The following is a 13,701-nucleotide window of genomic DNA, read 5'->3' on the forward strand; positions in this document are numbered from 1 at the left end:
ACTATATCTCACAACCCTGGGAAGTAGGTGCTGTGGACTACACCCATTTTACAGAGGAACAAAACTGAGGCTCTGCTGGTTTAAGGAACTCTCCCAGGGTCCCTGAGCTGGGTTTATAATCAGGTCTGTAGGTGCCCTGGGGAATAATAATGCTAAATTGAGATTCAACGTGCGGTTAAGACGCGTGCACCAGGCGCCTCGTGTCTCTGGAGAGACGAGATCCTGAAGGTGATAGGCAGCTAAACAGAGGTGAAAACACAGTGGGGTCTGTGCTACCACCTGGGCGCCGGCAAGCTGGATGCTGAGAGGAGAGAAGAGTGAGGTCAAAGACTATCTGGGCGTGGGGAAGGTTCTCAAGGACAGCAGCAGCCTCAGCCAGAGGACAAGCCAGGGGGAGAGAGGAGTGTGCACGTCCTTAAGAGCCCCTGCCCCATTCTCGGGGCCCTGGTCCCCCCCAGCCTCCTCTGCCTGCCCCCCACCCCCACATCTCCTGGAGCCTCCCAAGCCACCCTCAGTCTGGCTCCCCATACCTCCTGCCCCTGCCTCATCAAACCCTGCCCTCTCTGCCCGCAACTAAGCCCCACCACCAGGTCCTCCCCCACCCCCCAACATTCCCCTCGCCTGCCTGACCTTTGCCTTCTAGAACTCCTGGAAGTTTCCAACTGGAGGTTTTAATTTGAAAACTCCTCCTGTTCTTAAGCAGTTGGTCCTGGGGGTGGCTGCTACGGCCCCTCCCTCTGAGTCAGGGTCCCCCTCAGGATGGAGGCCCCAGCTCCAACGCCTCGACCTCGAATTTTGGGCCGCTCCTCCATGTTGCGCTTTTTCCGTAGCCTGGTGGGGAGAAAGAGCAGCCCCAAAAGCTCCGCCAAGGCCCTGTCACCGGGTCGGGCGTGCCCCTCGCAAGAGCAGGACGCCATGCCCCTGATGACAGATCGCAAGGGAGGAGTGGGGAGGAAGCAGCCCAGGTCACCCGCCACACTGCCCTACGTCCTCTCTGTGGCCGTGCCACGGCACAGTCCCTCGGGGCTGGGGGACATGGGGACCCAGACCCCCACCCCCGTGGAGGTCCTGAGGGTCGCGGCCCAGGGTGTGGAGGTGAAGTCAGTCCTGCCCAGAGGAAGCCAGGAGGTGCTGGACAACCTGTCTGAGAAGGAGGGGAGGGAAGAGGAGGAGGCAGCAGGCGAGGCCTCCGGGGACCCAGGGACCTCCAGCAGGTGAGGGGCTGGGCTGTGGTGGGAAGGGGCTTGGGATGGAGGTGCTGGGGCCGGTGAGGCCGGGATGTAAGCTGGGGGAAAGATATGGGCCTAAGATGCGAGGACCCAGATTGGAGAGGGTCCAGGAATGTGAGTCCTCGGATGGGCAGAGGACTGGAACCGGATACCTGGCTGGGGAGGAGCCCAGAGATGGGGGTGGTGGGGAGGAGGCAGAGACAGGTGGATGGAGGCACCAGAGATGGAAGGGGGACAGGCTGGGGACTGGGAAGGGAGCATGCCAGGGCCGACTGAGCTCCCATTGCTTCCAGCTCCTTTCTGGGCCCCGCCCCACCCTGCCTTCCCTCCCCACTCTCTCCCTCCTGGTTCCCACTCCCATTTGGACCTGGTGCCCACTCCCTGTGAGGAAGGGGGCCCACCTCTCCCTCTGCTCCCCACCCTACCTTCGGGGAGCGATAGCCCTCATCTATGATGAAGACCCCAGAGGGCAGAGCAGGGAGCTGTTGGGAGCAGGAAGGTGGAGGGGGCTGAGCAGGGCCTGGCGGAGAGCCTTGGGAGGGGTTGGGGGCTCAGGGGCCTTTGTCGCATCTCTGGGCCCCACGTGACTATGCTTTGGGATCAGAAGCCACTTTGCCAGAGCCCTGGAGGCGGAGCAAGGATGCCTGCGGAGGGCCACGGGGCCGCTGGAGGTCAGCCCCGAGGCCTTCACCAGGGAGGAGAAGGAGTGTCTGCTTGATGGTGAGTGTGGTGGCCACAGGCCTGGGGCAGGCGCCAGACACAGACCCTCTTCCTCTAGGTCTGGCAGGGTGTGGGTCCTGGGAGGACACAGGACAGTCTGAGGGAATGCTGGAGGCAGACTGCCTGGGTTTGAATCCCAGCTCCACTGTGCCGAGCTGTGTGACAGTGGCAAGTTGCTCAGCCTTTCTGTGTCTCAGTTTGCTCGTCCATGAAATGGGAGTATAATAGTACCTATCTCAGAGGGTAGTTGAAAGGATTAAATGAACTGTTCTTTGTAAAGTGCCTATGCCTGGGCCTGGCACATAGTAGGTGTTTGCTAAAGAAAACAAGGAAACCCCACCTCAGTCCAGCCTTCCCGATGTCCCTGCCCACCTGGGCCTGGGCCGCCCCCCCATTGCTATCAGCCTGTCTGTGACACTGCCCCTTCACAGGAGACCTCAGGCTAGCCTCTTTGAAGGAGGGGGCCACCCCTTGGAATCGCCTCCTCACCTTGTACAAGCAGCTTCAGAAGTCAGCGGTGGTCAAGGTCTGTGGGGGGATGGGGGGAGCCTGGGTGGGCCCTGCTCCCTCCCCACGTCCGGCTGGCCTCAGGATGTGTGGCCCGGGCCTAGGGGGAGCGGTCCCCTTTCTTAACCTTTGGGAGCTGCTCCCTCCTGCGCTCTGTTGTAGGGGGTGCAGGCGGGTGGGGGCTGCAGGCTTGGGGCCCGCCCTTCTCACCTGCCCGGTGACCCCTCCCCCCCACGCCCTCAGTTGCCTCTCGAGGAAGGCTTGACCCGTGAGGAGAAAGGGGAGGAAGAGGAAACGGAGGAAGAGGACAGCTCATTCAAGTTCTGTGTCCCAGGCACCGTCACCCTCCAGTCCCCGCTGCATAAGACCTTTAGGTCGACAGACACCGTGGGTAAGCGCGGCGCCCCCACCTCGCCTCCTGCAAGCCCGGGAGCCCCACTGTGGCTAGCGGCTCACGGGTGCGATATCAGTTCTCACCAGCAGGTGGAGCCAGAGGACCTAAGATGACCACCGGGGATGGGGGACCAGCGTGTGGCTGGGCTGGGCACCACGTGAGGTCTCGCAGGGGTCCTCCTCCCTCAGAGTTTGGGAGGCAGCGAGGTGGCGGTCGTGACTGGGGCTGTGGTCTCCTGAGCACCACCTTTTCCCAGCCCGGAATTCTACCTCCTTCGCTGGCCACCTCCATCCCTGGTTTTCCCATCACACACTGTTGTGACAGGGCCCCAAGAGTCTGCTCTCCCAGTGCAGCCCCTGTGCTGCCCAGACAGGGTGAGCAGATGGCTCAGTGGCAATACCATAATATGGTAAAATCATTGTTGACATCACCATTCCCATGGGCCAGACTCTCTTCTAAGCACTTTTCATGAAATACTGCATCACAACTCTGAGGGAGGTCCTCTTATCATCTCCACTTCACAGTGAGGAAACTGAGGCACAGAGAGGTTAAGTAACCTGTCTGAGGCCACACAGTAAGGGGGCAGAGCTGGGACTTGGACTCAAGCAGTTTGGGTGGTTCCAGATCCTTGCTCCTGAGTTGGTGGCTACAGGGGGGCAGATGTCTGCTCCTCACATGCTCTCGCCAGGAGGTAGAGACTCATACTCATTGTGGAGCCCAAGGAAAGTGAGATTCCTGGGGATGGCAGGGTGGTGGGCAGGTGGTGTCTGGCTGGCTCCAGGTAATGGAAGAAGAAAGGGCTGTGCTGGGGGTGACCAGAGACTGCACAGGGCTGGCATGAGGTCCCGAGGCACCACCTTCTCCTTTGGTCCCTAGCAGGTTGCTGCTCCCTTCTCCCACATGTCCCGTGCCCATTTCTCTGGCTCTCAGGTTTCGTGGAGTCGGAGTTAAAGAAGCTTCTGGTAGTACAGCGGGAGTCCCGCCTCTGGAAGATGGGCAGCCACGAGGGCCGGGAGCTGCTCACCCAGCCAGAGATCACCCTGGAGGAGGCGGGCATTGTGGACGGCCAGGTATGCCTGGCCCATCCCCCCCATCCCCCACTGCCTGAGGGCCCTGGAGAGAGTGGGCTGGAGGCCTCCACCTCCACAGGCCTCACTGTCTGGGCAGGAAGGCACAATCTCTCCTTGGTGGGGGTATTTCAGAGAGGAGAACCCTGAGCCCCTGAACACACATACTTCTCCATCAGTCCCTCTGTCTCCTACTTGACCCAGAGTCCAAATGTCCATTTTTAAGTCTTAAGTTTGCCATTCGCTTGCTGTGTGGCCTTGGGCAATCCCTTTCCCTCTCTGGGCCTCAGTTTTCTCATCTGTACAAGAGGATTTGTCTAGGCAGCTGTAAGGTTTTCCTGGGCATCTGTAATTCACACAGTGTTGCTCTTTTTCTCTCCAATTCACACCCACACCTACTCCCACAAGCACACACAGGCATGGGGGAGTTACCCCGCTGCCACCCCCCTTGACACTGGCCTTCAAGGTTAGGCCTGTCCCAGCTTCTCTGAGTGCACATTGATGGAGCTGTTGTTGAAAACCGTGTCGATGTCCTTTTTGAGTTCATTTCCATTCCTTCATCAGCTCATTCATTCCTTCAGTGGCTATTTGCCCCTGACCGTCCGTGCGGTTCACAAAAGGAAGAGCACAGGGTTCCAAGGACTCCAGTCCTCTCCCTTGCCTCCAGAAAGACTCCCTGAGCGCACTTGCCCTTGACCCAGGGGTCACAGTCCTGGAGTAGCCTGAGCAATACTGGGGGGCCCCAGGGGGTTTCTGGGTGGTGACAAGTGGGGGCCCAGCTCAGTCCTCACATGGGGGACAGCAGCCTCAGGAATGCCTTCCTCCTCTGGGTGTTTCAAGGATCCTGTCCTTCTCACCACCCCACATCTCTCCTTATCTACCCTCAGGGACACCAAGCTTGGGGGGAAGGAAGCCGCCACCCCAGCCTTTGGGGAATGCTGGGGACTTGGGGGAGGGGCGCAGAGGCAGCTGCCATACCACCCTAGGCTGGAGGGAAGGGTACAGAGGCCCCTTGGTGTGGTGTTCAGCACAGAGGTGAGGGAAGGCAGGGGTTGGCTAGGGTGCCTGACTCCTGGGGCTTGCAAGGAACCCCCCAAGCTGGAGACAGAAGGGTCCCTCCATTTTATGGGAGGGAGATGGCTCAGGGTTGGTGGACCTGGACAAGCTGTGCGGATGTGGGGGAGGGTCTGAAAAAGGTGGCCTCAGGGTGCTTGTCTCTGGGGGATAGGTGGGAAGTTCTGGGGGTGCAGAGGAGGGAGGGGAGAGCCCGAAGATGCTGAGGCGTCTTCCTTCACTCACTCCTGCCCCCAGCACCTGCTCCTTGAGGAGATGGACGAGATGGGAAACTGGCCTCCGGAGTGACCCCGGTGCTGGCCCTGAGTCTGCCCCACCCCAGGGCCCTGGAACTTGCATAGGAATGTATCCCCCCTTCTAGGGCACAGCCAAGGAACCCCTGGGGCCAGGGGTCTTGGGATAAACAGTGTCCACCTGTCTGCAGGGTGGGCCTGCCTGGCAGACTGTCCCCACCCATCAGACTCAGGCCTCCGATGTTGTTAATAAAACCCAGTTTGACTCCGACCTCCTCGGCTGTGTGTGTGTGGACCTGCCACTCATCCTCAACTCCAGAACAAGCTCATTGTGTCTGGGTCTGTCGTTTTATCTGTCTAGTCCCCAGTCTGTGCCCACGTGATGCCAGGACTGCCCCTGCTGCAGAGTCCTGGGTTCCAGCGGAGGGGCCGCGGGGTATCTGAGCGCGAGGACTAGGCGGGTTGATGCATCTGACCCTGGGTGGGGAAGGACCCCGCGGCCCAGAGTGCTATGGGAGGCCCTGCTGCCACAGGCCTGGCCCTGGTGAGGAGGAGTGTCCCCGACTTCCCTCCCTCCCTCCTAAGTTCCCAGGCCAGGCCTGCGGCCTCCCGGGGAGGATCCGGGAATTCTCCAGCAGGAAGTTCCTGCCCAGCCAGCACCGGGACAAAGCCAGGAAAGCAGCCCTGGGATGGGGGGACGTGCTGGGTGCCTGGGCTGGGGGAAGGTGAGGGGTCCCTGAGGGTGATGCTCCAGGGCCCGTGCTACAGGGGTGGGGCCAGAGCCCCATCCTGCTGCCACTGGTCATGGCCCGCTCCGTGCCATGCTCAGCACCGGGTGCCCCTGGGATCCGGGCAGAGGGAGTTCCAGACACCCAGAATGCCCAACTCTACCTAATCCCGGAAGCAAGGGTGGGCTTGAGTTGGGGGCACACGTGCTGTGCCCTTCCTGTCATGGAACGGGGCACCCTCACACCTGGCTTTGTGAGGATGCGATGGGAGGGAGGGCCAGGTCTGATGTGGACACCAGGAGGTGCTGTTCACCAGGAGGTCCTGCTGGCTCTGGTGGTGGCACCCCTGGTTCCTTCCCTTCTGGGTGGGTCCAGGCTCTGAGCATCCAGCATGCAAATGAGAAAGAGAGCTCACATGGCGCCCAAGTCCTCTCTACACAGCTGCTATTTGCAGAAGCTTGTCTGCTGTTCTCCACAAGCCCCCACTGTGTCTAGCCTGAGGCCGGTTGCCGAGCTGAAGTTCACTGTCGGAACACAGGCATCCACTCTTAATGATCATTGTGATTGATAACAGCTGTCTGTTTGGACCCGTGGCTCATGCTTGCGGTGGGGGTGGGGAAATGGCAGCAGCCTGGTCCCCCGCCCCAGCCCAGCAGGTCCAGTGGAGGTGGGAGTCTGTCGGGGTTGGGCGGGGTGTGGTGAGGGGGCGAGTTTGGAGAGGGTGGGTGGTTCACAGCAGGCCGGGGGCCTTCTCCTGGGCTTCCCGGCTATGCCCCTGGAATCCTTGACTCAGGCTCTGAGCTGGGGGCTGGTGGAAGGGCCCATCTGGACTGACCCCTGAGTCAGCGGGGAAGCAGCCTGTGACCGTATGACTCACCTGTGCCTTAATTATGTCCTCCCAGAGTGCTGGCCGTTGAGAAGGGTGGGGCCTTGGAGGGCGGACTGTGGGTTCGGGGGTTGCACCTAGACCCCCCTGACACCCCTACGTGGACATAGCACTCCTCATGGACCGGACACCTGGCCTCCTTCCCCCTTCCTGATAGGCCCCGAAGCCTCATGCTGGCCAGGCGCAGGCTGGAGCGGGGACTCGCTGGGCCCAGAGCGCTTGAGGACAGAGCTTCTGCCCCGCCCCGTTGCCCTCTGGGTGGGGCACAGGCAGGCACCACAGTGGGTCGGGCCAGCCCACGCCCCCGCTGCCAGCTCAGGCTCATAGGGCCCCTCATAGGCCACCTTAGCTCCTGGGGACAGGAGCGTCTCATCCTTGGACCCCAAAAGAGTGGGGCTGCTGGGGCGTGAGGGGGGCAGAAACCTTGGTTCAGTCTGTAGGACTCTGTGCTGATCACTCCCGTCTCTGCTCCTCGCTTTCCCTTTCTGGCACGTGAGGACCATGGCACCTCCTCGTCCACTCCCAGGGTTCCTATGAACCACAGAGAGGAAGGGCTGGAGGCTGGGACATGTGGCTGCTGGTGCTGCGCTGGAGCAGGAAGGGGGGCTGTGGGCTGACACATGCGTGAGGACCCCTTCCCAGCCCCGCAGGGCCCTGGGTTGGTTTCTGTGGATGGGCCTGGCTCGACACTGCTGAGGGGCGAAGGCGGGGGTGACATGGCCCAAGGACCTGCTGTGGAGGAAGGCCCAACGGGCGAGTCCAGAGGGCTGGGCTCAGGCTCATGGCCCACACCAAGCGAGCCCAGGCATTTCTGGAAGCCTTCAAGGGAACAACCCAGACTCATCTGTGGGGCAGACCTGAGGACTGGGTGGCATTTAAAGTCGTCCTCCCATCCTGGGTGTGCAGGATGCACTGGGGAGGGCTGCGTGCACTGCTGTGCAGGTCGGGTCCTGCACCAGGGTGCTTGGCTCAAGGGCGAGAGGGCTCTGAAACCCAGCCAACGTGCCTCTCTCTAATTTGCTCAAAAGGGCCAACTGGGCTGGCAGTGGCCCTGGTCAGGCCTGCGGGTTTGAGTTGAGCCATTAGGCCAGAACTTGGCAAGTCTCTGCTGCTCTCCAGGTTTCTCTCTTCTCTCGCGTCTTCCTCCGTCTCTCTCTGTTGGTGTCTGCTGAATGTCTCTGTTTCTGCTGCTCTCTCTCTCTCTCTTTCCCCCTGTGCTTCTCTCTCTCTCTGTCTCTATGTCTCTCTCTTTCTCACTGTATCTCTGGTGGGACAGAGATGAGAAAAGCAGCCCCTAGATCTGGCTGAGGGTATTTCGGGGCCAGTGATGGCTGAAAGGAAGGAGGTAGGTGGTGGGGGTGGGGCTGGGGGTAGGGGGTGGGGAGCAGGCTGGGTGGCTCTGGGGAAAGGTGGGCAGGGTCAAAGCTGGGCCTGCCTGCTGGGAAGACAGTGGTATCTCCCTCCCCGTGGGCTCCTGGGCAGGACCTTCGAGGAAGATACCAGCTCGCACCCTGTCTAGAGTCACTGGTTGTCAGTCTTGCCCATCCCGGGTGAGGGAAGGGAAAAACCACCTGTATTCTCTTCCAGGCGGGACATGAGATGGAGAGCAGAGAGGCAGAGGGAGGGACCTGGCTTGGTTGGAGCCCCAGCTGCAACTCTGACAAGCTCATGTGTCTGCAGACAGGTCCCATACCGCTCTGAGTCTCAGTTTCCACATCCATGAAATGGGCGAATGATGGTCTTCTCGTGTGGGCTGAATGAAGTGCTGTTTGGCATGGAACAAATATTTATTAAGCACCTACTACATCTTGTTCCTGTTCTAGGCACTGGGGAACAGAGCAGTGAACAAGACATACAAAACCTTCACTTTTTTGAGCATTTATTATTGCTAGTAGGATAGACAACTGATAACATAGGGAGTGATGAGTACTTTGAAGAAAGATGAAGCTGGGTAATGGGATGCCATTTTAGACACTGCTGGGATGGGAAAGGCCTCTCTGAGGAGGTCAAAGGTAAGCAGGGACCACCAGGAAGTAAGAGAGGGAGCCAGGGAGGTGCTGGGGAAAGGGCATTCCAGCAGAGGGAACAGCAGTGCAAATGTCCTGAGGCCAGAGCAGGCCTGGGGTGTTTGAGGAACAGGAGGAAGACCTGTGTGGCTGGAGGGGAGTGAGTGGCAGCTGGCGTAATAGGAGGTGAGGTCAGGAAGGAAGATCAGGCACTTTGCTGATCTGGGGTTTTGGCGGGGTTATTTTATAAGAGTGAAGAGTGACGTGATTTACATTTAAAAGTCTTTCTTGGCTGCTCAGTCGGGAAGAGACTGTAGGGGGCGGGGGCTGAAACAGGGAGGCCACGCAGGAGGCTGCTGGGGTCCTGGGGCGAGGTGGCCTCACTGGCCCTGTTCTTCTGATGAAAAGGGTGCTGGGGGGCGGTCTTTACCACTAGGGGGCGCCCCTTAGGCCGCACCTCCGTGCAGTCGGCAACCAGGCCCTCCCCCACCAGTGCGCGGAGAGGGGCGGCCTCGGGGCGTGGAGTCCGGGCCGGGCGTGCCGACGGCGAGCGGGCGCCGGCTCACGCGTGGGCCCCCGCGGCGGGGCGGCGGGAGGAGGCGGTTGGCGCCGGCTGGGCGTGTGCGCACCGAGGTGCAGCAAGTGCGTCCCGACCGCGACGGCGCCGCCACCCGAGGCTCGGCCAGCCCGGCATCCGTGCGCACCCGGGCGCGCGGCGGGGCCCGCGGAGCCGTAGGGTGCTACCGCTCTCCGCGGCCCTCGGAGGGCCCGGGGCTTCCTCTGTGGAGGCAGCTCGGCTTAATGTCAGTGGCCCAAGGACAGAAGACCCCTCCCTGCCCTCATGAGACTCCGTCGGGGCTGTAGGGTAACCACAGACCCCCGCAATAAAGATCAGGTGATGACGTCGCTACGGGTTTGGAAGGCACAGAGGAGGGAGCAAGTGATTCCAGCAGGGAGGGACCCGGAAGGCTCCCAGGAGGAGGCACCATTTGATTTGGGCTCGCAGGAGGTGGAGGAATTTGACACATGGAGTCAGGGGAGAAGGGCTTGGCTGCCGGGGGACCCCATGGTGAGGGACAGTGTCCCGTCTGCACCATGCCCCGACTCTGCGCCTCTCTGACCAGGCCAGAGCCGCCTGACCGCCTCTCTCCGGGCCTCCTTGTTCAGTCCTGCAGTTGATGTTTATTTAGTCCTTCGCTCCCTGCCATCCCTCCCTCTTCACACATGCTCTCTCGCGGCCTTTGCTGGGGCCCCGAATCACAGCCACAGCTGCCGATCCTCCCAAAGCTTCTGCCCCACGGCCAGGTCTCCCCGGCTCCCCTCCCTAACCCCTGCCCGGCCTCTGTGGCTCATCCCGGGCACCTCCCTCCCCTTCTCCTGGGGTCCTCACAGCTCCCAGGCTCGGGATCCACGTGGTTACCCGCTCTCCCCTGGCCTGGACAGACATGGCCTCCCCTGGGGCTTTGTCTCCATGCCCGCAGTGTCCAGCACCATGACTGGCACATAGCAGGCTCTATGCATGGTGCTGGGCTGACTGAGCAGGGGAGGGCAGCCGGAACAAGGGGGCCCAGGGGTGGAGCTGGAGAGGTGGTGGGGCGAGGTTGCACAGGGTTGTGTATGCCAACCTGAGTGGCTGCATTTATCTTCCACTATCCACCATCCTCCATGGGCAGTGGGAGCCACAGAGGGCTGTGGAGCTGGGAGAGTGACATGGGAAGATGTACAGTGGAGGATGGAGGGGAGAGGGAGGGGGCCACTTTGGAGGCTGTGACAGTTGTCCCAGTGAGCGGCTGTGGGCCTGAGCTGGGACAGTGGCAGATGGGGTGGACAGGAGGACCCTTGGCAGTGGTTCTCAACTAGAGCAATTCTGTCTGCCTGGAGACATCTTTGGTTTGTCACGACTTGGTGTGTGTGTGTGGGGGGGGGGGGTGCTACCCGCATCCCCTGGACCCCTCTGGTGTCAGATTCCTCATCTTTAATAAAGGTTATTGGGAGGGTTAAATGGGTTAATACATGTTCAGTGTTTAGAAAAGTGGCAGATAAATATGAAGCCCTAGGTAACATGAGCTACTGTTATTTTAAATATAAATCCTCTGTTCGAAGCCCTGCACTGGCTCCCCATCACTTGAGAGCCAGATCCTTCCCAGGGCTGACAAGGTCCTCAACATCTGGTTCCCTCTCTGTCTCCAACCCCTCTCCTGCAGCTCTTCTTCTTGTTCTCTGTGCTCTGGCCACACTGGCCTCTTTGCTGTTGCTCAGACACATTCAGCCCACTCCTGCCTCAGGGCCTTTGCACTTGCTCTTCCCTTTGCTGGAGGTTCTGCCCCTAGGAATTTCTGGGACTCACTTCCTTGAGGTCTTTACTTAGCTCTCACCTTCTCAGGGTATTTATTAACCACCCTATGTAAAAAAAAAAAAAAAGCATCCATCACCCCCCACAACCAGCTCTCTTTCTGTGCCCCTGCCCTGTTTTATTTTTCTTCAGAGCACTTTCATCATATCATATATAAATTATCGAACTTTTCATTTATGCAGGTGCTTATTGTCTCTCAACTGGAACGTCAGCTTCCCGAGGGCAGCAATGTTGTTTGCTGCTGTGTCCTTGGGGCCTAGAACCTCAGCGGCACACACCAAGTGTTCCTTAAATATTGCTCAAGTGAATGAATGAATGAATGGAGAGAGTGAGAAACTCCACCAGGAGTCAGGAGCTAGAAGGAGCATGGAGAGATGGTGAACTGTGGAGGAGAAGGGAGGTCTGAGTGGACCTCTGAGAGGGGCCAGGTCTTGGCACGGCCTGGGGCACAGAGCCTTGCTCATCTGCCTTCCCCAAACCTGCCATCCCCATCTGCCGTCGGGATCCTCCTGCAGGTAGCTTTGCATGCCCGGCCCTGGATGTGGCACCCCTGTCCAGGCAGATGGCCAGGCCTGAACAAAGTGTCCCTTCCCCTCTGATAAGCTGCCTCCTTCAGGGGCACATGGGGCAGCACATGTCCTGCTGCTCAGGAAGTGCCCAAGGCCTGGCGGGTCTTTGGAGTGGGTACCGGCTGGCCGGCTGCGGCAGCCACCGTGCGTGGAGGCCAAGCGGAGAAGCCAGGGCAGCGGCCAGAGCAGCCCCCTGCCCACCCCCAACCCCAGCATGCGCCCACCCCTCATTTATGACACAGACCCCTGCTGGTCGGGAGGACAGCTGTGAACAGGACCCTGCCCGGGGATGGGGAGCCTGGGTTGACAGGTGGCCACGCTGGGGCGCTGGCCTGCCTTGGGCACTTGGTTCTGGGCTGCCACGGGACGAGGTTGGGCTGGAGGCCCAGGCAGCTTCAGGGACAGTGGGGACAGGCTAGGTACTGAAGGGGCGCCTCATCTCTTGGCCTCAGGGTAGGGGCTGAGGACCCTGGGTTTATCCAGGCTTCCCTGACCCCACCCTGTTCCCGCCCCCATCCCCCTCCATCCTCTGGTCTCTCTGCCTGTGTTTCTGGATTGACTGTGCTGCCAGGAAGCTGTCACTGGTTTCTCATGATTCTCAAGAGCCCTGAACCCTGAGACCCCAGGACCAGAGTCCCAGCCCCTCCCACCCCCACAGCCTCCCTCTTTCTCCACACACACTCTTGACTCGGCCCCTCCCTCTGGAAGCCCCTTCCTCCCCACGGTCCTGCCTGGACTTTCCCATTGTACCTGCAAAACCTGGGTCCTGGGGAGGGGAGTTTGGTGATGGAGCACAGTATCTTCTAGTGGGCAGAGTAACCCTCCCATGTCCATCCACACGTGCGAGTGCTTGTACACACACGTGCACATGCTTAAACACCCCTTGGGCACTCGCGCCCCCACATGCCTGCCCAGCTTGCTGACCTGCCCTGGGCCTTGGGGCCTAGGAGCCCTTGGCCTTCCCAGTGGTGGACAGGCAGGATGGGGCAGAGGCAGGTGCTGAGGGCCCAGCTCTGCGCTTTTGGGGCCCTGGTCTTTGAATCTGTAGGATGGATGCTGGCTTCAGGTCTCTTGGTGTCCCCCAGGGCCTGTCACCTGTGAAGTCCCAGTTAGCACAGGGAGAGAGATCTGTTCTGAGATGTTCTCTGTGATAGTTTTAAAACACGGCCCTGACATCCTTTGGCACCCTTCTCGGGGAGAGGAGGCCTCTATGTCCTCCTCTCCTTGAACCTGGGAGGGCTGTGACGGCTTCCAGCAATAAAGTATGGTGGAAGTGATGCTGTGTGGCCGCGGAAGCGAACTTATAAAAGGCCGCACAGGTTCCACCTGCTTCTCTTCCAATGCTTGCTCTGGGATGGGCCAGCCCCCGCCCAGGAAGTCAGACTACCCTGAGATTGCCCAGCTGGGGAGGCCACGTGGAGCTGGTCTCACCCACAGCCCCAGCGCCACCTGCCAGCCGTGGGAGGAGCCGCCTTGCACGTCCAGCCCAGCGGAGCCTTTCAGATGACTCCAGCCCCAGCCAACTTCTGATGGCAATCACACGAGACCCCAAGTGAGAACCGCCCAGCCAGGCCCTTCCCGAATTCCTGACCCACAAACCTTTGAGCCAAATAAAATGGCTGTTGTTTCACATTGCTGAGTTTTGGATAATTTGTTATGCAGCAACAGTAATTGGAACATTGGCCCCAAACCTTTCCTGATCCTTGTTGGTCCCCTTCCCACCCTGTCTGCCACACTGAACCCCTCCTGGACTGGGCCCAAAGCCCCAAGATGGCTCCCTGGGCTCTGGAATGCAATGGGGAAGCTGGGGAAGCTGGGGCAGCCCCACCCTCCCCCCAGGAAGTGCTGCGCTTACCCTGATGGCAGTGACCAACCATGCACCTGACAGGTGAGCCGCCGGGTGGCACCCTCGCCCTGGTCTCTCCTGTTTGGCCA

At 60.2% G+C, this 13,701-nt stretch overlaps 1 protein-coding gene across 2 annotated transcripts; it reads left to right on the plus strand.

Annotated features, from left to right (window-relative positions):
* The first annotated feature begins 634 nt into the window (after positions 1–634).
* Positions 635–5,495, plus strand: LOC103544223 (gametogenetin-binding protein 1-like). 2 transcript variants are annotated; one of them, XM_008511071.2, is made up of 6 exons: positions 635–1,214; positions 1,834–1,949; positions 2,381–2,475; positions 2,700–2,847; positions 3,781–3,920; positions 5,229–5,495. In XM_008511071.2, exons 1-6 carry the CDS (start codon positions 760–762, stop codon positions 5,277–5,279), a joined length of 1,005 nt encoding a protein of 334 aa, XP_008509293.2. In that variant the 5' UTR covers positions 635–759; the 3' UTR covers positions 5,280–5,495. The 2 variants fall into 2 exon arrangements, with proteins under 2 accessions (XP_008509293.2, XP_070440525.1); XM_070584424.1 differs by having other exon boundaries at positions 674–1,214; positions 1,837–1,949.
* The last annotated feature ends 8,206 nt before the right edge of the window (positions 5,496–13,701 follow it).

This window comes from Equus przewalskii, chromosome 19 (assembly GCF_037783145.1).
Source record: "Equus przewalskii isolate Varuska chromosome 19, EquPr2, whole genome shotgun sequence".
Taxonomy (NCBI): domain Eukaryota; kingdom Metazoa; phylum Chordata; class Mammalia; order Perissodactyla; family Equidae; genus Equus; species Equus przewalskii.

Bases quoted from the DNA above. Each gene is read 5' to 3' on its own strand.
- LOC103544223 (XM_008511071.2), top strand. From the start codon at position 760: ATGGAGGCCCCAGCTCCAACGCCTCGACCTCGAATTTTGGGCCGCTCC. The intron at 1,215-1,833 runs GTGAGGGGCTGG...CTTTGGGATCAG, and splicing joins GACCCAGGGACCTCCAGCAG to AAGCCACTTTGCCAGAGCCC. The intron at 1,950-2,380 runs GTGAGTGTGGTG...GCCCCTTCACAG, and splicing joins GAAGGAGTGTCTGCTTGATG to GAGACCTCAGGCTAGCCTCT.